General features: G+C 32.2%; 1 protein-coding gene across 1 annotated transcript; it reads left to right on the forward strand.

The window, feature by feature from the left end:
• On the forward strand, positions 1-25,730 carry LOC123661532 (cartilage oligomeric matrix protein). The gene is made up of 21 exons (XM_045596491.1): positions 1-148; positions 2,525-2,611; positions 12,998-13,165; positions 13,240-13,436; positions 13,533-13,827; positions 13,927-14,100; positions 14,979-15,095; positions 15,658-15,774; positions 16,808-16,927; positions 17,383-17,571; positions 17,656-17,888; positions 19,118-19,270; positions 21,125-21,331; positions 21,940-22,108; positions 22,291-22,468; positions 23,008-23,183; positions 23,338-23,443; positions 23,774-23,983; positions 24,225-24,408; positions 24,737-24,974; positions 25,611-25,730. Exons 2-21 carry the CDS (start codon positions 2,530-2,532, stop codon positions 25,694-25,696), a joined length of 3,399 nt encoding a protein of 1,132 aa, XP_045452447.1. The 5' UTR covers positions 1-148; positions 2,525-2,529; the 3' UTR covers positions 25,697-25,730.
• Positions 25,731-26,514: the final 784 nt, after the last annotated feature.

The following is a 26,514-nucleotide window of genomic DNA, read 5'->3' on the forward strand; positions in this document are numbered from 1 at the left end:
AGTCGAGAATGCGCGTAAGCACACCGCGCACGCGCACTCGCTACGAAAAGCTCGCTCTATTTCGAAATACAACGCGAAGTGAAATTAGTTAAATTTAAATCCGTGAACACAGTTATTTTAATATATTTTAGTACTGCTTAGTATTAAGGTAAATATTTGTTATATTTTTTAAATTTGTAATTAAACTTTTATGACATTAAAATGTATTTTTTTAGTTTATAAACGTCTAATCAGAATAAAATATCAGTATTTTTTTTTAACTTAATTGTTTTGTAAAGAAATTTGATTTTGTTTGATTATCAAACTAATTACTAACTTTACTCGTTTTTTTGAAGAAGCTTAATCTACGTTGCAACTGCTATTAGTTAAGCTTTTAAAACTTTAATATTAAAATAGTAATATTATTTTGTTTAATACTAGTATAAGTTTTTTTTTGTAATACATTTTGTACATAATTATCGAATTATTTAATTGAAAATGTTTGTAGAGCTAATGTAGAGCAATAATTAAATATTCTTAACTACGTAAATATGGATTAGTTCACCTTTTTAAAAATCTTTATTTAATTTTAATTATCAAGAAAATAAGTATGAAGAAAAAACTATGGTGTGACAGTATGTAGTTCTAAAAAGTAAAGATTATTAACACATTTCTTAACTATAAATATTAATAAAAAAATAAAGAACAGTTTATTTGTATTTGTCATTAACAAGCTTTGTTAAAAGTCACACAAAAAGACACATTTGTTGACTGTAAAGATATATTTCTACAAATACAAATATCAATCCCGAGTGGCAATTGAACCCGCAAACCGCCGATATTTAGGCGCGTACATACACGCACCACTAAACCAGTGTTTGTTCAGCAAAGGATCCAATTATATTAGTGAAATAAAAGCTGAATAACCAATATTTGCACAAATATATTTAATTAGCTTGAGTAATAATTTAATCCACGCAACCGCCGCAGTACTAATTTTAATATATTATGTTTATAAGTGATAATTATGTGTTATCTTACTTATTATTATTATTATTTTTTATGTCACTAGGTCGGCAAACAAGCGTACGGCTCACCTGATGGTAAGCGATCACCGTAGCTTATAGACACCTGCAACACCAGAAGCATCGCAAGCGCTTTATCAACCCAATCCCCAAAACCCCAGGAGCTCTGGTCACCTTACTCACCAACAGGAACACAAATACTGCTTGAAAACCGTATTATTTTGCTGTGATCTTCTGTAAGGTCGAGGTACTACCCCAGTCGGGCTGCTCCATATTTTGAGCAGGAAATTTCTGCTGTGCTCTACCTCAGTTAAAACTTATTATTATTTTGTAATTTTGAATAAATGAATGACCCAATCACGCCGGCACAGTTGAACGGAATAAAATTTGGCACATAGATAAGTTATAAGTTAGAAATCTTTTCAACTTTTTATCCCGGAAAAAACTTTACGGTTTGCGTTGGTATTTTGTTATCAGGAGACTAGGGCGATATGATTTTCGTGGTTGTAAATTGACTTAGGGCCGGTTCTAATAGTTTTGGATAAAGTTTATCCTGCAAATAAGTTACAAATACTCTTTGACAGTGGGAGGTAGAATAGGCTATTAGGACCTGTTTCTCCTCAATTGATATGCAACTTTAAGATTACTATATGGGAATAGAAATATCTCATAGATATAGTAGAATTCGAAGGTAAAAAATAAATAAACAATGAATCAAAAACTTTTCACTGTCAGATACTGTCAGCCGTCATATAGCGCATAGCATTATACATTTTTTTTAAATAAATACGAGTATATAGACTAGTGCTTGACTGCGATCTCACCTGATGGTAAGCGAAGATGTATCCGCTATGGGTAAAACAGGCTCTTGCGTTTTTGATCAGAGACAGGCATCATTTTATCCTGGTGAATACACTTTTTTATGAGATAGTATAACAGTTTTATTTTGCGCTGTCAGCTGTTACACTTACATATCAAAATTTTGCAATTATAATATTTGTCACTATTTATAAAATCTTGAAATTTTTTTCGCCTGCTTCAACACCAAAATCACGCGATCTGATTCGATTAAAACAGCTATTTTTGCATAAATATGTTTATTCAGAAGGGTTAATGCACATAAAGCGCGTAAATATATATAAAAAAAATAATGAATGTTAGCAATCAGCCTGTAACATCCCACAGCTGGGCATAGGCTTCTTTCTGCATGTAAGAGAAGGCTTAGAAGTCTTACCACGCTGCTCCACTGCGGGTTGGCGGATATATTCCCTACTATGAGTAACGATCGCTATCAGGTATTTATGATAATAACCGGTTTGAATGTTATCTATTTTAAAATATCAAAATAAATGAGCGAGTAACAAATTGCGGAAAGCTTAGTCCTCTAAAAAGTTCATAAAAATAATAAAAAGTCATGTTGATTTTTATCAAACACATAGGTGATATATACATGATTTTTATCAAGCGCTTAGATTGATTTGTTACTATTATGTATTCATATAATCTATATAATTTCACAGGAAATATGGCTTCGCAAGCCATATGGAAGCGAGTGCTAGTGCTTCTTGTGGCTGTATCCGCTTCATATTCGCTAACATTGGACGAAGGTTAGTAACATTGTTTTTAGAAATTTGGATTTTGTTCTATTTATAAAAACATTTTTAAATATTAACTACAAGATATTATTGACGACGCGTTGGCGCAGCGGTCGCAAGCACTGGCTGTTGCGCTGGGGGTCGCGGATTTGATCCCCGCTCACTACACAAACATTTGTTTTATTTATTTATTATTTATTTATTCTGGAATTATTTTTTGGAGTCATGGATAATGAAAATAAAAGTTAACCGCGGGCTGAATATTTTAAAGTAGAGGTGTCGTAATGACTTAAAAAAAACACTAATGTCTACGATGATATTTTGAATTTAGAACGTGTTTATTTAAAAATGGCAGCCAACAGAACCCTTAGATTATGACTATTTGCGTACTCATTAGTGAAGCGGGACACTCCGTGAAACAGAAAAAGAACACGAAAGTAAGGATAGTTCGCGGAATACAATTAATACAACGGAAGTGCAGGAATGTTAAACCATTTCAAGCTGCAAGTGTCTCAGAATTTATTTTGTGCCTAGCAATACTATAATCGCTTCTATTGTATCATAGCAATACTGAATTTTTTTTTCTGAGCATAAGAATCTGTAAATAACAATTAGGATTAAGCAATTGATTAAATTAGAATTTAAAATAAAAAAATTACGTAATTACAAACTTGGGTTTTATTATAATATATTAATAGTACAAATGATATTTTTGACTATTTTTCGGGTGTCGCTACAATGAAGTTAACCTTGCCCTCAACAGCCGTTTCTAATCTATTTGGTACACTTAGTTGGGACATAGGTACTCTGTGAATAGGTCATTTGTATGAACTTTACACACTATCTACATTCAAAGGGAATAACGCGGAATAATAAATACTGGTCGCCCAGAGGTAATTAGACCATAATTAAAAATTCCAATACAAGAAAACCAAAAAATTATGAAAAATTTTAAATTTTTCAATTTGACTACAGACTTTGACAATTAACAAAAAAGTACAATATGCGTCAAATACATGGTAGGCGTGTAATGTTTTTTATTGATTTAATATATTTTTATGCATAATTTAAAAAAATATCAGTATTCTGCACTCCTCTATATAAACTATAATTGTGCGAAATTTCATACTCCTCCGTCCGCGCAATTTTCGTAAAAAGGGGTATAAAATTTTTGGTTCCCGTATTAATATATAGATAGTAGTAAGCTTTATCTACTATCTTTTAAACACTTTATTATCCAATAATTAATGTAAAACATTTGGAATACAAGGCGGACTTAAAGTCAACTAGGTTTCTCTCCCAGTTAATCTTTCGACCAAACAGGTCACAACAAAAAAGGAGATTATAGGCGTTAACTAGCATCCAAGTAAAAAATAATAAAAACAACAGTTAAGTAAATATAGTTAAGATATAAATGTAAAATATAACGTTAAGAATATCTTAAGATTGTTTCAAAAGAAAAAATGAGTGTGCTTTAGACCACACGACTGAAGTAAAACTTCTTTAGCTCCATCTAACTTATATTTCCCTCTCAAGTTCCGTTCGCCTTGCCCGATCACACTTTTCGTAACACTCTCGTCACACGTTCACCAGCTTACTCTTACGAGAAAAAAAGACAATAAAATAATGTACACAAACGTCAAAACGGTTTTACCTCATATTAATTACTTACTAAATACTTACTACAGCATAATTGTAAACTTTAAGTTTTATTTCTTTATGTACCTACTATCGTCGGCTTCATTCGCGTGGCCTACACGATTTGACTGTCCCATTTTCGCCCGTTAAAATATAGTTTTTTGTTTATCTGTTACAAACAAAAAATTTTTTTTCCTCCGTATTATATTAATTTCCATAAAAGTTTTATACACTACAAATTCATGTTACTATCATGATGAGGCCAATGGTAAATTTTCAATGGTCGATTAGCTGGACAGGAGTCATTAGGTCATGGAGCAGATGGTCCGTATGGTAGCCATATCGGGTTGTACTTACGTAAGTGTGTTTATATGAATTTGTAGCAATGAATCAGAGATTTCGAAAAGTGTTCAGATTGCATGCCTTAACAGGATTCATTTATCTGAGGAAAAAGTTGTTACTATTTGGATGCTTTCGGAATTAATGAGAAATCGTTTTATAACGGTTAAATGTTTAAGATATGCTTATTAGCAAAATTATAAATATTGATTGATAATAATATTTAATACCTATATGAACGTATATATATATATTCGTACATGTGGATTACATATTTTAAAAATTTTGGTGTATTTATTTTTTTAAACGATGACCATTTATAAATTTAAACATTTTTCCTCAATGTTTATTATTAGCTATTCAGTTAAAACTCGCATCTGTTTTTTACAAAGCTATATGGAATAGTAATTAAAGTGACTATTTTACATATATCTCTATTGTCTGATACTGATTACGTTAACAGACACTTAATCGAAGAAACAGTAACTGCAGTACAAATTATCAATTGTTTCAACTGCCACCTGAATAATAAATAATCAATAAATTAACAAAAAAAAAAAGATAATGAATATAAGGTGTAGGTCTGCTTAACACTTACGGTTGTCCGTTGCGAAGGTAGGCAATTTAATGATTCTGTTTTAGGTAACAACCGACTGATTGTTATAAATTTAATAGTAACTATGTATACAAAATACGTCTATAAATATAACATAGGGAATCGAAGTAAGTAACATCCACGTTAATAAGCCAGGTATAAAACAATAAAATAACAACACAAAAAATTTGTAAAAATTATGTGGTGTTTTGGGACATCAGGTAGGAACGAAGTTCCTTTGGACAGTATAGAAGCAACAATTTTATATATATTTTCTAGTTCTTGATTTTTTTTTTAATTTTGTTGATTGGTTTTTAATTAATTACATAAAAGTATTTAGGAAATTTAGTATTTTAGAAAATAACAAATACCGTTAAATAAAATAAATCAAACAAAATAGTAATAATAATAATAATTCAAACTATTAAGGAAAATAAAAAAACATATGTCTTTATTTTTGTCGACAGTATAAAATTACATAAATAATTAAAATAAAAGTTTACTAGTAATATTTTAGTTTTACAAACGTCATATTATACAGTCGTGTGACTGATATTACGTCACTTCCGTTAAATATTTTTCTTTCGGTTTTAGTACCTATCACATTTTTTTCAGTTCGGTCGCCCAGCCAAATGTCAAGCCTGCCGTAAGGAACTTCGTTCCAATTATAAATGAAAGAAAACTGGGCTGCTATATAAAATTTCAAATATTTTGTGTATTGAGAGCCGAGAATATTACATAAAAATTAAATATATTAAGTTTTTAGACGTCCTACCAATTCATAACCAAGAAGCAAAGGGTATTCGAACTAACAGAAAATTTCTTTTTTTTTTTAAATATAATTCAATATATCGTTTTTAGCGTGGCCTATATACAGAATACCTAAAAATCTAAGTTCTAGACGTAGCTCGTAGGTATAATGCAACTGGTGGCAGTGACATCAGCTCAATTTATTGCGGTTGACACCCACGGGTTCGGGTCGAAAGTTAACTTAAATATACGTAATAACATTTTATTATTACTAATGTAAAATGGCTTAAGATATTATATACTAAATATTTTCTTTTTAAATTAATCATGCTTGTTATTTACAAATGATTTTTTGTTCATATATATCTTATGTCTAGCTATTCAAAGGGTAACGCTGCCAGTATCTTCGGAACCTTGCCTAAAGGGACTCCTTTTAAGAATGTTTTTTAGTTATTATATTATGTATATATAACTTAAGGTTTTTTTAGTTTAATGTAATTTATCTTATTTATATAGTATAATCAAATTAAGCTTTTATTTAATGTGTATATTTAATAATCCATAGATTAAACTCTGAATATCTATTCATATAAGCGTGAACATTGAAACGTCAACCTTATATATTATTATATTAATATTTACTCACTTTTTGTGTATTATAATTATATAAATTAACTTTTGGCACCGGTCTTTACAAGTAGGCAGATAAACTTGGTGTTAGGTTTTTTATACAATTACGTCGGCAAAGACGCGTACCTACGGCTCAATAGTTTATAGATACCGCTTGCAAAACCTCTCTCTCGTTTGAAGCATAAATAATTTCATGTATGTACTTATATTTTTGAGGTGTACTAAAAAAAATTTTCGGAGATGAAATTCAGCGGCTCTAGTACGGTTTCGAACTGGACATTTTTCGGTTATAAAACACCTTGTGCTCTATTTACTGTACGATTTCTCTGCTGTCTGCGTCTGATTGTCTTGATTGTATCAAATAAAAAAAAAAAAAAAACTTTTTTTTTAACAATGCCTTATTATACGAAGTCAAAGAAGATATTGATGTTAATGTCATAAATTTAGTGTTCATATACAAGTAGAGGAAACCCATAAAATAATAAAAGCTTATTGTTTTTATTAACTGATACATATATGTGACGTAAGTGAGTTGCTTATATAAGGAACTAGCGACCGCCCCGGCTTCGCACGGGTGCAAAAACTATCAGTGTTCCTCTATAACTATTATACATATAAACCTCCCTCTAGAATTACTCTATTTACTAAAGAAAACCGCATCAAAATCCGTTGCGTAGTTTTAAAGATCTAACGCATACAGACAGCGGGAAGCGACTTTGTTTTATACTATGTAGTGATGTCAACTAAACTGTAGGCTGAGGAGATTGTTTAAGCGCGTTTATCTTAGTACCATTTTAGTTTTCTCATTTCGTTTTAATCGAGGTTACACTTAAAGGGGACTTACTAGGGACCAAATATTTTTCTTCAGATAGAACATTTTCTTGTGCGTAAAACGTTGTGTTCTATATTATATATCTTTATTTGAAATTTCTACAGCTAAAAGCTAAAATGGAGAGATAAATATAAACACTCTAATAAAGGTATACGGTATACGAGTATTAATGTAGCATTATAAGATGAAAAAATATACAAGAAATACAATATTTCTAAGCCTTTTTATACCAAGTTATTCTGATCCAGATTATTATTCTTTATTAAATAAAAACAAAATGTAATTCACATCAAAATGTTTGATTCAATATTATTTCTTTTTTGTATCTTTTTATGAACTAAAATATTTTTCATATTATATACGTACTTTTTCTTTATGTATGTGCAAAAGTAGTGGTTACATGCATAATATATTTTTGTCTGTGATTTTACAAACACACCTTTGAAGGTTAAATTCGAAGTGTTAATATTTTTTCTGCGTAAATTGACTATGAACACTTCTTTGTTTCTAATGTTTGATTAATTCATCTAAGTGATATCAACAATAAAATTATGTACATTCGTTGTTTGTTTGTTCCATATAAAGGAATTTAAAAAAAAACCGCATGTTTAGTAGTTAGTATAATGTGTTGTTAAAAATATCGTTATATTTTAAAGACGAAGACATTTCAATGGGCTTATTACTCTATGAACTTAAGTAATAAAACCATAAGAATAACTTGAATTTGTTGGTATATATCGTATTTTATATGATTCATCCATACAAAAAACACATCCCACTTCCAAAAAAGTTCAAACCAGTATTGTTCTTGCTCGCTGTTCCTTTTACCTTATGTATGTACGACTGTTCTCGCTATATTGGGCGACAAGTCCCACGGTATTATAATTCCCGCCCACGTTGTACTTACCGTTGTTTTGGTTGCCTGTGTGATACCGCCCTTATTACATAACACTACCTTGAAATAATAATTACAATAATTACATAGTAATGTATCTATGACATATACGTAACGACAAATGAAAACAAAGTTATGAGTGGAAAATGGTGTATTATTTATTTTTGAAACGTCAACAAGTACTACTGTTTGTATTTACGTTGGTCTTAATTACTTAGAAAGTCAAATAAAGTACTATAATAATAATAATTGTGTTTGCTGGCAAACGAAAAAAAAACCGACTTCAATTACATCGACAAAGTACAATGTAGGTTAGTCGAAAAAATAGTCAAGTAAATACGCATTATCAAAGATTACTCCAAATAATGTAATCAGATCTCGATGAAATTCAAATGTGACCACATGATAAACATCGGCTTTCGATTAATTTAAAAATCATCAAAATAGGTACACCCAGTAAAAAGTTATTAAAGATTTTCAAAGGTTTCCCACGATTTCTCTGGGATCCCATTATCAGATCCTGGTTTCTTTATCATGGTACCACACTTAGGATATCTACTTTCCGACAAAAAAAAATTATCATAATCGGTTCATAAACGACTAAGTTATCCTCGAACATACATAATATATATATATACGGTTGAATTGAGAAACCGCCTCCTTTTTTGAAGTCGGTTAAAAATAGACAACACATTTCGTATAATTGCATGCTTTTTAGAATTGTTTTAAAAAACATATAAAAAATTAAAACTTAATAATAACACAAAAAAAGATAAATCAATTAAACTTATAATTAGTCTGCTTCGAATCTCGAAATCTTCTACAAAGCTCGAAGTTTCGAAGTCCTATAAACTTGTATCTGATTTATAATAAATAATGATTGAATAATAAATTGTCACAAATATTAAGTTTTCCTCGTGCTGTACATATACTGAATAATAATTCTTTTATGTCTTTGGTCTGAGTCACTATTACATTGGATTATAAGTAAGTGATATTAGTAATTGTAATATATATTAATAGGATTTTTTCATCTTTTATTATTGTAAATAATTTTATCATATACATAAGCGCGTGTACATAAATTAAAAGTACACAGAAACATGTTGATATATTTTCGAATTCTAATCAGGATCCTGCTGTGTGGTTACGACTATAAAGAATATAGCCACCCCCTCTCTTCTCGTGGGTATTGTAAGAGGTGACTAAGGGATAACATAGTTCCACTATCACCTTGGAACTTAAAAAGCCTGACTGATGGCGGGATAACCACCCAAACTGCTGGCTTTCAAATATACAGATCAAAGACGGGCAGCAGCGTCTTCGGTGCGACAAAGCCAGTCCTACGGTCACCAACCCGCCTGCCCAGCGTGATGACTATGGGCAAAACACATGAGTTCGCGCTTTTTTTGGCGCGAACTTGGGGAGGCCTATGTAGGTACAGCAGGGGACTGTGATAGGCTTAAGTGCTGAATCAGGATATTAATTTTATTTTGAGTACTTTATTGAAAACTGTTTTTACTGTTTCAATTAAAAAGGACGGTGATGATATGTGATTTTTAACACAGAAAATATTAGTGTTGCAATATCTTTGCAATTTCATTATGTTATTTTATTTAGGTATTTTGAAATAAACTATGATTTGATTGTTTCGAAGAAATGGCTAATTAGCCATAAGTCCGTCCATTATACTACGAGTAGTCTTTTTCTATCGTAAAACATCGTATAACTAGTTGACACCTATAGGCGTTAATCAACCGATTGAAGTAATAATAAGTAATAACATATAATAAACCGGGATGACTAGCGCGAACTTGGGACGGCCCATGTCCAGCAGGGGACTGCAATAGGCTGAACTCACTGACTGTTACATGTTTTGAATTATTACAATACTTTACACAATTTATTTATTTTTTTCCGCAAGAATTGTTACAAACTAATATTTAAAACATAAAGAATGAATCGTTCTATTAGTTTTTGAGGTTTGCGCTTAGCAACATATGTAAACACATTTTTATTGATAAAGATTATGTATTTGTACCATAAAGTGTAAATATATAAATTAAAATATTTACCATCACACCAATAACAATTTTCTCCTGTCGTATTAAAAAAAACCTCTCGAACGAAACTGAGTTTATCCCAGACAGGCATCCGGAGCGTTTAATCCTAGCTGTACTCGTCATTATAGAGCAAGGGCAGGACGTCCATACACGGCAAACTTTTTTGCCCCCACACCGTTATATTCGCATCAATGATGCTGCAATTATATTTCTGCTGTATTTCTCAACGAGTGCGAAGCGAGTTTTAAAAATAACAAGAGATGAGTGTTCACAGTTTAGTGTTAGCAAATAAATTATCAAAAGACGATATTTTATCTGCTATTTAGTGTTACGTTGATATTTCTTTTAATTCCATAGTAGGTAGGCTCGTCGGTTCTACAAAAATCCTGAAAATTTTAATACAGATTCTAAGCAATGAAGCAAACTTAGTTAAAATTGAATTACATAAAAAAACAAATTTATCAAACCAATTTAATTAGTTTAATACTAAACCTAAACGACTAAAGTCAATAAAATAAAATTTTATAATTTTGTGCTGTGTGATGGTTGGTTTCGGGATGCTTAAGATCATGTTGCCCTGCTCTACGTTTTTAATTCGTCTTGATCTGTATTGTACAAGTCTTTTTAGTAAATACTCTTAATATCTTGTAAAATTATGATTAAGCTCCAACCTTTTCTTTCGTGGTAAAAATGTCTCTACACCAGTGGGTTTGTCTGTTACCTTATAATAAATACACAAAAAATTCATGTTAGGTGATAAAAGTATCTGTCATCTGCCTTATAAACAAATTACGCATTGTACTAAAATTAAAAATACTAATTAATACTTATATTAATAATATTTACGTTAAGGTAAACATAACCTATCGAAGTGCTGTAATTAAACAAAAAATTATAACAACGTGTACTAAACTGTATTATAACAAAGTGACTAATATGTGACTAATGTGCTGTGTGGCTACGGCACTAAAGAATTTAGCCACCCCCTCTCTTCCCGTGGGTGTCGTAAGAGGCGACTAAGGGGTAACAAGGTTCCACAACCACCTTGGAACTTAAGAAGCCGACCGATGGCGGTATAACCATCCAACTGCTGGCTTTGAAATACACAGGCCGAAGACGGGCAGCAGCGTCTTCGGTGCGACAAAGCCAGTACTGCGGTCACCAACCCGCCTGCCCAGCATGGTGACTATGGGCAAAACACATGAGTTCACGTTATTTTTGGCGTAAACTTGTGGAGGCCTATGTCCAGCAGTGGACTGTATAGGCTGTAATGATGATGATGATGACTAATATGTTTTTTTTTATTTTATTTTTTTATTTATTTGTAACATTAAGAAAAGCATATATTACATTATATTTACTTGCAAAAGCCTTTAAGCTTGTCCGCAAGTAACAGTCTCACACATTTTACGTAAGACTTATAATATATTGCTATAACATTTATAAATTACAGTGGTTACAAAAACATATTTATACTACGCTTAGATAATTATGTAAAATACAATAAAATAAATAATATTAAGTCACAACTTAATCTTTACTTACTAACTTTTTCTTTTCAAATTCTTACAATTAGGTACATAACATTGATCTTTCGTACAAGATGTTCTACCTGTGTCTTAAAATAAATATAAAGTAATTCCGCCAGTTGTTTCCTTGCGAGTTGAACTAATTCGAACCGAACAAGAGAACTACAAGTTTAGTTGACTCAAACACGGTGTTTGTGTCATTCCAGTTAAGAATAACTTCGGATACCGTGTGTTGGTGTGCGTGTTACGTCATTATGTATGTGTTAGTACGATTGAACATTATACGGGTGTTCTTAAACATAGTTCAGGATTTTGATCATTAGAAACTTATGTCTAGAAGCTTCAACGAGATAATTGAGCTTAAAGCAGGATTTTGATCATTTCAAATTTTCATCTTGAATCGTCTAGTCAAATAATTGGTTCACGTATTTTTTGATATTTTTACTACAATTTTTACTCATTTGGTAACATTACGATCGATTTGTTTAACCATATCACAACTAAAAGTTCAGTGGGTCGGTGTACGCTTATCTGCACCAATTCACGAATTCTACACTCTATCTCGATGAACTGTGACATTAGTTACAATTTCTTTGTTGATTAACTTGCTCCTGATTGCATATTTATCGTTATTTTAAAACATTTTTGTGACAAACATATCCATCCATATAAAAACATGTTCATAAGCTCAATATTTTAAATTATTTATATTATCATCAATTGAAAGAATTATCGTCAGTTATTATAAAAGAATTACTAAATTCTGATTGAGTTTATTTCTCATTACCTAGACGACCGATCTGATCTCTTGATTGGACATGGAGGGAATTATTTAACCCAGAATTGAGACCTAGCTAGAAACTTGATTGTTTAGATATTTGGTAGCGTTTTATTGAACTGATAATGTGAGAATATGGTAACCTTGACCTGACTCCTCTTGAATATTTATCTGAGCATCTTAAATTGTTATTTAATTGCAGAAAGTAATTTTTACTTATCACAACTCGATGCCAAAACATTTGGTTTTGTAGATTATTAAGAATAAAACAAAAACGTGGTGTTTAAATGTAATATTAAATAAAAAGAAAAACTAAGACTGGAATTTAATTGAACACATTTAATTTCAGAAGCCACAAATGATGTTATTGCAGCAGCATCAGCATCGGAAGACGGTCAAATAGCAATTTTAGTCAGAGGTCCATCTAATGTTGACACAGGACGGGAGGAACTATTACACGCAAAAGGAACTGACGACAATTCTATTTCGCTGTTTTATAATAAAAAGAGTAATAAAGGTAAAGAAATTACAACGAAAATATTTTAAAAATTCTGAACAATATGACAGTTGATGACTTTCGTTTTCTTGCAGTTTCTCTCGAGAGTCTAAACGGAGGCCATATTAAATCTGTTTCATGGAGCCTAGATTCGAACCATCGAGGTAACGTTCTTCTTGTTATAACACACTCGAAAGTGAAGATTTTAACAAGCTGTAAATCACTAAATTGGCACACCATGTCCGGCAGACATGACGTTTTAAAATTATTGGCTAGCCAGAAGTTGAAGTTGGTAAGTGTACATATTTATAAGCAAATTACAAATATCTTATTATTTAGATTTTATTAACTACAACACTGAGGCATTGAAAAATAATATTTTTTACAGTATCACGAAGAAAATGCACCAGTCGAAGTATACGGTAATGAAAAATCAGCCTTGGACTCTTTGAGTTGTAATCACGAAGATGCTTTAAAACCACCAAGTTCCATGACAGTAGACTCAGATGTAGAAGAAGTTAAAGATTTCATAGAAAAAGAAGAAAGGTTTAAACAGGAAGAAGAAATGCAAGGAGATGATCCAAGAAACAATTACATTGATCCAAATATTTACGGACCGTTGCCGCAACCTACAACTCCTGGAAGAGGTGACATTCCTGCAACGGATATAGAATCCTGTGATGGTAAGACACGTATTTGACAAATGAAAAGCTTAAAAAAAAGTTAATAATTTGGTAAAGAGATCTTAAGGCATGTGACATAAAAATGTAATTTGATTTCAGATGAGGTGATCCGTCAATTGAAATTTCTTCGCCAAACCATAGAACTGCTACGTCGTGAATTAGATAATCAGAAGGGAAATATAGACAATCTTCGAAATGAACTTCGTATCTGCTGTAATCGTGTTCCACCTACGCCTCCAGTGGAAAGATGCTCTGGCTCTTCATGCTATCCTGGTTACTGACATTTCGTATTGATATAGAAAATTAGTCATCGTTTCTTTTTTCGTTTTAATTTTTTTCTTATTCTTACTAATTTTTCATCTACTACATCTGACAGAAGTATTATTGTAATGTATTAACATAATATCATAATTAATTATTTTCTGATTTAATCTTTTGATTATTTTAGGTCTTTTTTAATGTAGAAAATCATTGAATTTTAGCTTTATAAGTCGTGAAATGGATATGTTTCGTTCTGTTACTTAACATTAAATAGTGTTAGATGCTAAAAGGAAAATCAAGCAACGTTATCAGTGTGGGTTTGATTAAATGCTGTGACAAATATAGGCGTTTTATTTTACAAGCCAAATCCCTTTTTGTATAACGAATCTATAATATTATTCATGACAGAGTTTCAAGTTTCGCCCACGTTCATTTGATTTCAAGTTGCTTGATTAGCCTTGGCAGAGCCTTTTAAGGTAACTCCAGAAAATTAATTTAAATTGCGTTTCAAGTTGTCATACTCATATTATAGTACACTAAGTGGGGTTACTGGAAACTCTGTTTTAATTATTTGATAAGAAGTTTTTTTTAAGTTATGAATAATTTAGAACTTTGACCTTGAGTACCGTAAAAAAGTTTAAGGTACAGAAATTGTTTCCTTACTACCAATATATCGATATAGTAAATGTAATTTAAATATGCAGAGTTTTTTAATTTCATTAAATAAAAAGAAAGTCATTAATAAGTTTTGAAAAAAAATCTTGATATTATATATTTGCAATTTATAAGTACACATCGAATATTAATTTAGGATGTATTTAGTTTGTTCTTATACAAATATTGAGATTATATTTCGATGTTAGACCTATTTTTATTGAGATATTGAACAGGCGTACAATGTCGGAACACGGCGAGTGGGGTGGAGTGCGGGCCGTGTCCTCGAGGCATGGAGGGCGACGGGCGACGCTGCAGACCTGTGTCCTGTGACCGGAGGCCTTGTTCGCAGGGTATGTAGCCATAGGATGGTAATGTAAATAAGGAAAATCAACTTTTTGTGGGAGAATAAATATATTTAAACAGATTTATTTATTTATTTATTCACACTTTCGCATACCAATACAAAGTTTTAACAATATGACAAATGACAATATAAAATATTTTTAGATATATATTTTTCATCTTGATAACCTATTTTTAAGTTTTATTTCTCTTTAAAATAAATAATTCACGCTTAATCAAGCTTGATAAAAGCTTTAGGTACATGCGACAGTAGGATTCCGTTTAAGTTTTCAGAAAAAAATGTCAGTATGAAAATATATCTAAATTTTTATATTTAAAAAATGTATTCGAATCATACTTTTAAGACATATAGAAAGGTTTCTTAACAAAAATACGTGCTGTTAAACAATAAATAACCTTTGGTATGGAATTTGCTTATGTGGATAGTTTATTTTTTATGAATAAACATTTAAAATAAAATGTTTAAAATCATATTTTTTTCTCGCCTATCGTAATACTGTTATCAAAAATGGTAATTAATATTATGTATAATATATATTTTTTTCTTAGTCGAATACTGCATTGATTCTGAACAAGGATTCCGGTGTGAGCGATGTCCGGGCAGACAGACTAGTGATGGTCAGACTTGTCGCTCTGCCTGCAGTGCGAATCCATGCTTTGGAGGACGTAAGTGGTCTAGATAAATGGTTTTATTTAAAACAAAATATTGTCGAATCGGTCATTTATGAACTACGTAAATATTCTTTTATTTTTTAATTCTAATAAGTATACTGTATCTTGTTTGTTCGTTAGTTAATTTCGATATTAACGGACAAGCTTTTAAAAACATTTAAATTCTAATTTCATTAAAATTCTAAAGTCATTTTTTTTAACTTATAGTCTAACCTATAAAACTTTCTGCTTTTAAAAAAGTCACTAAGGGCAACAAACGCGGGTGAACCGCGGAAGTTTTGAATGAAATTTTAAATTCAATTTTATAGATTCATAATATTTATATATACACACATAGATATACACCTTATCATGTACTATTTTATTTAATTTTTTATTTCTATTTTTTATTATTTAATTATGTCTAGTTTGTTTAAAAGTAATAATATATTTACTTAAGTTTTCTTGTGTAAAATTTGCTTTAGACATTTATGCACTGCTGGACATAGGCCTCCACAAGTTTACGCCAAAAATAACGTGAACTCATGTGTTTTACCCATAGCCACCACGCTGGGCAGGCGGGTTGGTGACCGGGGAGGGAACTCATTATTGTATGTAAATATTTTTATGAATTTACTAGCTGACTCGGCAAACGTTGTCTTGCCGCTAAACCCTATTTAAAAATAGGGGTTGGTGGTAGAAGAAACAAAATTTAGGGTTGTATGTATTTTCAACGCCAAATCATAATAAAATAAAAAATAAATAATTTATCTAAAAATTAAAAAAAAATTGAGTTGGACTACTCTTAACATTTAGGGGGGTGAAAAATAGATGTTGTTCGATCCTCAGACCTACCCAATATGCACACAAAATTTCATGAGAATCGGTCAAGCCTTTTCGGAGGAGTTTAACTACAAACACCGTGACACGAGAATTTTATATATTAGATTTAATTAAATTACTATTATTATATATTTTTAATACCTAATTTCATTTCATTTATAAGACTGTCTTGTTACTAAAAAAATAAATTTTCACAATTTTACAGGTGTTCAGTGTCTAGATCTACCAGATGGCAGATACCGCTGTGGTGCTTGCCCTTCTGGTTATACTGGTAACGGGGAAGAATGTATCAGAATTTCATGTCGACCGGACTCATGCTTTCAAGGTAATTTATTTAATTATTAACAACAAAGAAAAAAATTATAAAAGAAAAAATGTAATATAAATATTAAGGCCAATTACGACCACCCATCCGTTTAAAATTAAATTCTTAGAACAAACGTGCAAATAAAAAGGAGGCAAAACATTTGGAAAGTAATATACCTACACATATAAAATAATAAGAATAAAGAATATATAATTATATAATATTTTACTAGTCTGTCGGCGCAGTTTGTAGTAGCCCTGCTTTCTGATCCATGGGTTGTGAGTTCAATTCCCACCTGAGTCTGGGTGTAATATTTGTATTTATATATGTATTACTTTCATGTATATTTAGAAAAAAGCTTGCTATAGGAGTCGGCTGTTACATATAACAAGCATTAAGTTGCTTACCTTAGGAACAGACGACTGTGTGTGAATGTTATAAGTATTTATTTATTATTATTGTTCCGATTCCAGGCGTAGAATGTCAAGAAACGTCCTCTGGTCCACATTGTGGTCCTTGCCCTGCTGGGTACTTAGGTGATGGACGGCGATGTCAGAACTTATGCGATGCTAGGCGACCTTGTGGAGAGAGGCGGTGTACGCCTACTTCAACCAGCCCTTACTACCAATGTGAAGGGTGTCCTAAAGGGTTCGAGTGGAACGGTAAGGTCTCATCATCTCATATATTTCATATTAAGTGTAATTTTTTAAAAATATTTTATACCACGAATAAAATTTTACCATCAGGTTACGCATGTGTGGATATGGATGAGTGTGACCTGATCAGACCATGCGACGAGTTGGTCTCATGCAGGAATATCGAGGGCGGGTTTATCTGTGGTTCGTGTCCACCCGGCTATGTCGGCAGTTCAGGCTGGAGTGGAGCGGGAGATGAGCGCCGTAGGGAGAGCTGTACTGACATTGATGAGTGCTCTCAGAGAGACATCTGTCCACGTGGCCGGCTTTGTGTTAACACTCCTGTGAGTATTGGTTGAGGTTTTTAAGTTTTCACGGTCATTATATTTGCTTTTACAGGACTTAACACGATATTTCTTTTGAATTGAGATGTTAATTTGTGAGTGATTGTCACCCGTGACCATAGCGCTTACGACGTCGCCGAAATATCGATAGTTTTAAAATAACAGCCGCACTTATTCCTGTAGAATAAAAGTATTGACAGTATTAGCTTACTTCCAGGGCCGTGTTTGGGCATGTCGAAGCCCTTGGGTTCACACAGATTTGGGACCCCATTGAAATATAATAAGTTACTACTTACAGTACAGTACGAAACGTACGTACGTAACAGTACGTATGTACGTTATAAATTAGTAGTTATAAACAACTACGTCGTATTAAGCCCGGTTGCTAGATTTTAACCATAATAAAAAAAATCTGTGGTATGTTTGTGACCGAAATGTTGATAAGGGCGATATAACAATAAAGGCTAGTAGGCTAGTTTTAATAGCTTTGCGAGGGACAGAACAAAACAGACCTAAGGCTTATCCACAATCACGTAGAAATACATTATTATTAGAATTATCCTTTTTTCCTTTACGTGCGTACTTTTTTTGTCCAGCCTAAAATTTTGAACTATTTTTGATAATGTTTCAAAGTTGTATGTAATAAAATAAAACTATAAAATATTAAGATAAAATTTTGCTACCAATTTAAAATAAAATGAGATTGTCCATCAAGACTAAGTACTAATAGAGGTCTCGGACTGTTATTGAATAAAATGCTGATCGTTACTTTAAATTTATTTCAAGAATGCTTTTTTCGAGATTTCTTTTCTGCAAAGTATACTTTCAGTAGATATAAAAATTATTTACGTCATACATTCGGGGCCCTCGTAATGTCGAGGGCCCGGGCAAGGCCCTCGTGTGCCGTTTTGGTAAAGACGGAACTGCTTACTTCGGTAACAAGCTGTATTACTTCGTGTTTTTACGAGAGTCGTAGGGAAAGTAATCAGAGGATAACAAAGGTTCCTGGCTATATTTTCAACTTTATTACTGGCTTTTGTATTTTTAATTTAAAAATAAATACACAGACTCTTAATTACCTTTGTCTTTTTCGAAAAAGACAATTTTGTTTGAATGGAATATATTTTAACAGTCATGTGACTACCTAGTTAAGCTAGAATGTGGATCGCTGACCGTGCTGACAGGGACGGTACTTCTAGAGGTATTTTGAACATTGTACTTTTATACAGGGTTCTTACACATGTGTACCTTGCGGTGGACATTATTACGTGAACACGTCGCGTCCCTGTATCGAAGTGGAAGAACTGCGTCAGCGCTGCGACCCTGCACGCTGTCGCCGATACAACGCTGTGTGTGGATTTGGTCTTAACTGTGCTTGTGCGGTAAGTTTTGGTTAATTATATTGATTATATTTTATTGCGATATATTATATCTAAACTCCTCCGAAACGGCTTGACCGATTCTCCTGAAATTTTGTGTGCATATTGGGTAGGTCTGAGAATCGAACAACATCTATTTTTCATCCCCCTAAATGTTAACGGTAGTCCACCACTAAATTTTTTTAATTTTTAGATAAATTATTTATTTTTTATTTTTTATGATACAACATTAAAAAATACATACAGTCCTAAATTTTCAACCCTCTACGATCAACCCCTATTTTTAAATAGCGTTTAGCGGCAAGACAACGTTTGCCGAGTCAGCTAGTATCTATATATTAATACCTGAAACAAAAAGTTTGTCCCCTTTTTAACGAAAATTGCGCGGACGGAATAGCATGAAATTTCGCACACTTATAGTTGGTATAGAGAAGGAGTTCAGAATGCAATTTTTTTAATTATCCGTAAAAATCAATAAAAAACAATACACAAACTACCATGTATTTGACACACACATGCATATGTAATCTTTTGTTTATTATTATACAAGTATAGTCTTTGACAATGAAACCTTAATAATGTTAACTTATAATTTAAATTAATTATGGTCGAATTTCAACCCCTGGGCGACCACTAGTTATTATAATTGTGCAGTCAGGTCGCAATAAGTTTTAGTGAATCCTATCTTTCTGTCCTGTATTACTATTGTCTGGGTTAAAAAAAGGATACTCAAAATCAAGACTTTCGATTTTAATGGAACGTTCCACCTACACATTCCTTACAACCGTGCTTCCGTTTTATCGATTTAGCATTTATTTACAGGCTTGCTATTATGTTTAGTAATGATTCTGCTTTAATGTAACGTTAAATACATGATGAAATGATGATGACCATTCGTTTTGATCGTCTTTCATAAAGTTCTTTATTTCTTCATTTAAAACCAAACAGTCATTTGCATGAGATATAATAACATTTACATAACCGACTTAGTTACTGTCCAGTCTGTAGGTGGCAAACCTGGTCAGTGATTTTGCGAATCATGTAACCAATGCAACAGAGAAACTAAAAGAAGATAAATAAAGATAAAAAGGCTTCGTAGTCAAACTACGTAATTTTGTGTCATGTAATTAGTCTCCGTTTGAAAATAGTGATCGTGTCCGCGACCTGTACATTATCTGGCACGTTACTCAATAGCTGTGCTCCTCCTATGTTAATACTCTTTTCCCCTATTAGTTCTAGTTTTAGATGTAAATAGTTTATAGTGTCGTCTGAGTGAGTACCTTGGCATTTCGTTTGTCTAATAAATTTTATTTGAATGTTTTTTTTTTATTATTAGATACCAGTATTCATTATTTTTGTTTAATTTCTTCGCTTCTATTTGGTTAGATGATATTGTCGAAGAGAAAATATAACGTTCTGATAGAAAAAGTTGTATCAACTTTAGTAATATAAAAAGTAGAAGGTTAATTTTCTAAACTTTTTAGGAATTATACCAACTATTATAAAGTTTTGGTTATGATATTATATTAATAGCTGGTACATTAAAAATTAAACTTGAAATAAAGGGCTGAAAATTAAATGAGCTTACTTAAGCTTATTTCATTTTGAATTATCAAATTTCTAACATACTTGTACTGTTAGTTTATCTTTTTATTGTAATATTTAATAAAGCCGAGGACATAATAGGAAGGTAATGTCTACCGAGACGAGTCGATTGTCGCGTATTTTTCTTTTTTTTAAATTTATTTGTATTATTATTTCTGTAAATGACATTATTTTGACTTTTGTTAAGTGTGTATATCACCTTATGACCAAATAAATGTTTTCATTTCATTTCATTTTATGTTTATTTTACAGACCGGTTGGGCAGGAAATGGTACAGTATGCGGTCCAGATAGTGATTTAGATGGTTATCCAGACCATCAGCTGCCTTGCTCGGAACTCAACTGTAAAGCTGACAATTGTCCACAAATATCTAACTCCGGTCAAGAAGACGCTGATAAGGATGGGATTGGTGACTCTTGTGACCCTGATGCTGACGATGATGGCATTCCAAATATACCGGTTAGTGGTTTGTAGTGCAGTATAACATTATAGTTTCTTTTAATTTGTATGAACACTATAAAATACATGATATTATTATACATTATATATAATCTATGTTAGTTTAGACGCATGTGAACAGTGAAATTTTCATTTTTTTAAATAAATTATTAAATTATATTAAAGTACATCATCATCATCATCATCAGCATCATTTCAGCCTATTGCAGTCCACTGTTGGACATAGACCTCCACAAGTTTGCGCCAAAAATCGCCAACTCATGTGTGTTGCCCATAGTCACCACGCTGGGTGGTGAACGCAGGGCTGGCTTTGTCGCACTGAAGACGCTGCTGCCCGTCTTCTGCCTGTGTATTTCAAAGCCAGCAGTTGGATGGTTATCCCGCCATCGGTATGCTTTATAAGTTCCAAAGTGGTAGTGAAACTGTGTTATCCCTTAGTCGCCTCTTACGACACCCACGGGAAGAGCGGGGGTGGCTATATTCCTTAATGCCGCAGTCACACATCTAAAGTACATAGTCATGTTAATCTCAATATAAAACATTTTTCTATCCATATAAAATATATTTAAGTAACATTCATCTGAATTAAATTAAGTAATTTTGTTTAGGACAATTGCCCACTCATTTCGAACCCGGATCAATTAGATCGGGATGTAGACAGAAGTGATAAACGTGGAGATTTGTGTGATAACTGTCCCAGCCGGTTTAACCCGGGACAGGAAGACGTGGATAGGGATGGAATTGGAGACGTCTGCGACCCTGATATGGACGATGATGGTAAGGTTTTTGCTAAACATAATGTTGATAGATGTTTCAAGAACGGTAAATTTTCTATCATATTTATAAGCTTAAGGGCTTCAGAGCTTAATACGTAATTACAAACCATAGCGTGGGGAATACGAGAAACAAAAAAAAAAAATAGTATGAGTGTAAAACTAAAGACCTGTTAATGTTTTAAGGTATTCCAAACGAGCACGACAACTGCCCCCGAGTATATAACCCTCAACAGGAAGATATGGACGGCGACTCTATTGGCGATCTCTGCGACAACTGCCCGCGAGTCCGGAACCCGTCTCAAGATGACGCAGATAGAGACAACGTTGGCGACGCGTGCGACAGCGATGTGGACCGGGATCAGTGCGTTTATTACCTTTTTTCCTTTTTTTGATAAAAATATTACGGTACATTAGACTGAGCCAAAATTTTTTTAATGATCCTGTGAAAATATCATTAATGATGATAATAAAAGATTGCCTATCGTGAAAGTTTGAGCCCTTAATAATAATATTAAGGGCTCAAACTGTGTGTCGTTACAACTATAGGTTTCTTTTTAAAGTAATCGCATTTTTTATTCAAAACTCGTCAATTTTCAAACTGAAAAATTCGAACTATGCGGATTCTTAAAGGAAATTAAATTTTCTAGATAAAAGCTTTTTTAGTAAATGAATGTAAAACAAGCAGTTTCCTTGTAATCGTGCCTTATTAATTTTTTTTCTATTTTGCGTTTCGATTTTGGATTTTTGCAACCATCAAATTTTTGTAATATCAATATTTTTATGGTTCAAATTACTTTTTTTTCAAAGGAAATTTAATACTCTACAAAAAAAGTTTATTGACATTTTAATTCTTCTTTGAAGTCGATTAAAAATATTAAAAATTTGTGTAATTTTGTATAGGGACGGTATTCAAGACGGTATAGACAATTGTCCGAATTTAGCGAACAGTGACCAACAGGACGTTGATAATGATGGTAAAGGGGACGTTTGTGATGATGACATCGATGGTGATAACATTCCCAACTTGGAAGACAACTGTCCTTTGGTGTACAACCCGGACCAAGCAGATGCTAATGGTAAGGCTCCATAGAACGTGTAATATAAGTCAGTTACAATGTAAAATTGCAATCTTTTTATGTTGTAGCGGGGCCTTAAATTTGTTAACGTTAATGTTACACACATAAATAGCTATGAAATTTGCTCAGGTTACAATAACTTTAACGTTTTCAGGTGATAGTGTGGGCAACGTCTGTGATAACGACTTCGATGGAGACAATGTGACAAATACGCTCGACAACTGCCCGAACAATTCAAAAATATTCCGCACTGATTTTAGGTAAATAACCTTTGTTAATATAAGGGAGATAATGACCCAGTAGTTAGAAGATAGTCCTCAACTGATACCGTAAATCCAGGCTATTATAGACGAGTGTTATATTGTTAATTTGATATACATAGTTAATTTTCATTTCTGCGAGTTAAAAATATATCTAGAAAAAACTTGCTCGTTACGTAAGAAACAAAAATAAACAAAAATATTACCGGAAATATCGAAATATCTTTAGTTAGTTGCGGAAATTTTATAAAACCTTTTTCAGGTAGCCAGTTTTCGACATAAATTCTTAAAGAGCATAATATGTCTTTATTATATATATTTAATTTATAGGAATTATATGACAGTACGACTAGACCCTGAAGGGACATCGCAGCAAGACCCCAACTGGGAGATAGCTAACGAAGGTGCTGAAATTTTGCAAACACTTAATTCAGACCCTGGACTTGCGGTAGGGTTCGAGAATTTTGGAGGAGTTGACTTCGAAGGAACTTTATTCGTAAATACTCAAGTTGATGATGATTATGTTGGATTTATATTTGGGTGAGTAAGTCTCCATATTGTAGAATAATATTACAAAATATAGACACTTCGCTATATCTGTATTTTCATTTTATCAATCCTAGAAGTCCAGTAGCTAAACTCTCCCGCATTACACGCTGTTAAAGAAATATTTATTAAAAAAATATATGTATGTAACAATAAAGCGAACACGTTTTTTGTATGCTATTGTAGGCAACATTGTGGTCATTTCAATTAAAATAAAAATGATTATCATTTACAGCTACCAAAATAATAAACGGTTCTACGTGGTAATGTGGAAAAAGAACACACAGACGTACTGGTTGACCACGCCTTTTAGGGCTGTAGCCGAACCCGGGATTCAGCTCAAGTTGGTCAACTCTAAGACTGGTCCTGGGAAGACATTGCGGAATGCTCTCTGGAATACTGAATCTACTCCAGACCAGGTAGTCAATTGGGAATGTTTTTTTATTAAATTAACATATTAAATAAGTAAGTTTCTGCAATTTCTTTTTATTAATTTATTTATGTTCTCTAACGTTATTAAATATATCATCTTTAAAATGACGATTTGAAATTGCATAAGAAACATACTTGATAAAGTTGTGAGGATTAAGTGAAGACTACCCACAATTTTTTTAAAGGGTAACTGCGGTGTTTCTTGCCGATTCTTTTCTGCAGACTTTATATTCGTTTCATATTATTTACTTATTTATTTAAAAACAGTTTACATGTTCAAAAATCTGTCATTTGTCTATATTTTCTTTATCTAAGGTGACACTTCTCTGGAAAGACCCCCGCAATGTTGGTTGGCGTGAAAGAACCGCGTATCGCTGGAGACTGCTCCACCGTCCCAAGATTGGTCTCATCCGCCTCAAGATCTACGAGAACAACCGACTGGTTGCTGATTCTGGAAACGTTTACGATTTTACCTTGAAAGGCGGTCGTCTTGGAGTCTTCTGCTTCTCACAAGAACTGATCATTTGGTCCAACCTTGTGTATAGATGTAACGGTGAGTGATTGTTTTACTCTTTGCTATCTATTAATTACATAGGGATAAGAGTCTGTACGATGTATCTTATCTATACAACAATTTTCTATATTTTTTTGTTAATATGTTTAAAAATAACTGAGTTACGGCACAGTAGGAAACTTCCTGCTCAAAATATGGAGCAGCCCGACTGTACTGGGTAGTACCTCGACCTTACAGAAAACCACAGCTAAATAATACGGTTTTCAAGCAATGTTGCGTTCATGTAGTGATTAAGGTGACCAGAGCTCCTGGGGGGAATTGGGGATTGAGCCGGCAACGCGCTTGCGATGCTTCTGGTGTTGCAGACGTCTATAAGCTACGGTAATCGCTTACCATCAGGTAAGCCGTACGCTTAGTTGCCGACCTAGTTATATAAAAAATGCTCTTTTGTTTGGTTAGGAGGAACATTTTTAAAATTTGTAAAACTTTTTTAAAAGTATTTTTGTAAAGTTAATTTCACTTATTACAAGAATTAGAAATTTTTAACGTTTGATTCAAGTGTAACTAAAATCTAAAACTTGCATTCCAAAAGGAATTGGCACTAAAATAAAATATACTTCCATACTATAGATTTTTATTCAGCAGCTCTGAATTGTAGTGTTTTACTTTTTTCAGATAAAATTCCAACGAACATCGTGTCGGAGCTACCGCCAAGGCTACTTAAGAAATTGGATGTAGATCACGATTTTGTTTATTTGTAGTCATAAAATATAATAAAAATATTGGCACAACATATAAAAATCTATATTAATTAAAAATAGTATCATTTGAAGAACAGTTAGGTCGTAAGATAAATATCTTTTTATATAATGTCTATCACTTCTCTTGAAATATATCATGTAATGTACCTATAGAAAATTTACACTAATTTAAATTTATTATTAAATGATATGTAGTAAGTTTATAACAGAAATAAAATGTTACGTAAAATATTGTAAAAACTTCTTTTATTCAAAACTTTATTTTGCTCCTGAAATTAAAATATTGAAAAAGAAGAAATATACAAAAAAAAAATAAAATAAGTGTCATATTGAAACATCTACATTATTATGACATTAATCATTCTTTTATGATTGAAGAAGATTCTAATTTTATACAACATTTTACAATTTACCTTTTATAAATGGAGTCTTTTGAAAGCATTTTTGAAACAGATGAAAATATAAGTGAAAGTATAAATGCAATAGTCAATGAAGACAATAACAATAAAAACGATGAAGCAAATGATGCGAAATATAAAGAAAATACAATTGGAGATGGATTAATTCCTATGCAAAATGTCAATTCAGTTATAGAAACACAGGCAAGTACGAGTCGTTCTAAAACTAAAGCTAAAATATCTAAAAATGGACAGACACGTGAAAAGTTTCCGAGATTGTCGAAAAGCAGAGCGAAGTATATGATTACAAATATATCTAAGGGGGTTGTTTCAAAGTCTGTGCCACAGTACAGTAAAAGATCTGTTCGTTCTTCATTTAAAAGAAAGGCAACTAGATCAGATGCTGCGTTACGCAGACGC

The sequence above is a fragment of the Melitaea cinxia genome, chromosome 17 (genome assembly GCF_905220565.1).
Source record: "Melitaea cinxia chromosome 17, ilMelCinx1.1, whole genome shotgun sequence".
In the NCBI taxonomy this organism is placed as follows: Eukaryota; Metazoa; Arthropoda; class Insecta; order Lepidoptera; family Nymphalidae; genus Melitaea; species Melitaea cinxia.